This window comes from Penaeus monodon, chromosome 31, assembly GCF_015228065.2.
Source record: "Penaeus monodon isolate SGIC_2016 chromosome 31, NSTDA_Pmon_1, whole genome shotgun sequence".
NCBI lineage: Eukaryota > Metazoa > Arthropoda > Malacostraca > Decapoda > Penaeidae > Penaeus > Penaeus monodon.
The window spans coordinates 31,721,503-31,722,309 of record NC_051416.1 but is presented as its reverse complement, the minus strand read 5'-3'; the positions used below and the strand labels follow the sequence as shown (position 1 = coordinate 31,722,309).

Below are 807 nucleotides of genomic sequence, written 5' to 3'. Positions count from 1 at the left end.
GGTCAACAGCATGGCTACACATTATTGAGATAGATTTAAAATATTGTCTGAACCCTCTTAGACAATCCTAATGAAAGCTTACCGGCCTTTGATTTAAGGTATTTATCGCACCTTGCCTCTAAATGTAATGGTAATGTATACATATACAAACAAATATAGTGCACAAACAGAGTATCTATTCAATGTTATATAGAGATATTAAGCATATCCATTCCCAACAGAGAGCAACCGGCCTCTGCGAGGCAACAAGGGCTCAGTGTGGGAAGGTGGTACTCGCGCCGTAGGATTTGTCCACAGTCCCCTTTTGCAAGGGACTCCACGAGTGCACTCTGGCCTCCTGCACATCACTGACTGGCACAACACCCTCCTGGCGCTTGCAGGGGAGTCTGTCTTGCCTGACAACGACGGCTTCAACCAGTGGGAGTCCCTCGTGGATCCTTCAGTCGCGTCGCCCCGGACCACATTCATCTACAACCTTGATGCTGAACGTGAAGAAATGACACTCGGCGCCATTAGGTGAGGTTCACTTTCAAATTGAAATTTAATTTTTGCCTCCTACTGTGTCAGTTTATACGAAATTGTTCCATTAGAATTTTATTTAATCAATAGCAGACGAAATTGTACAACTTTATTCGTATTCAGGCGAAGGGGAAACTGGGCCATTAGAATATGATTCAATAGACGAAATTGTATGAAGAGTTTATTCATTTTCAGATTCCGAAATCACAAATTTGTCATGGGCGAAGAGGATTTGGTGAGAGGAGACGAGACAGGACCCTGGCTGTTCAACCTTGAGGGTAAGGATAA

General features: G+C 43.7%; 1 protein-coding gene across 1 annotated transcript in view; it reads left to right on the top strand.

Annotated features, from left to right (window-relative positions):
- LOC119593175 (arylsulfatase B-like) overlaps positions 1-807 on the top strand; it is a gene marked incomplete at its 5' end in the record, with an annotated part of 6,038 nt that overhangs the window by 4,538 nt on the left and 693 nt on the right. Inside the window, 2 exon segments of the mRNA XM_037942153.1 lie at positions 222-516; positions 715-797. Of these exon segments, the coding sequence (XP_037798081.1) occupies positions 222-516; positions 715-797 (378 nt within the window).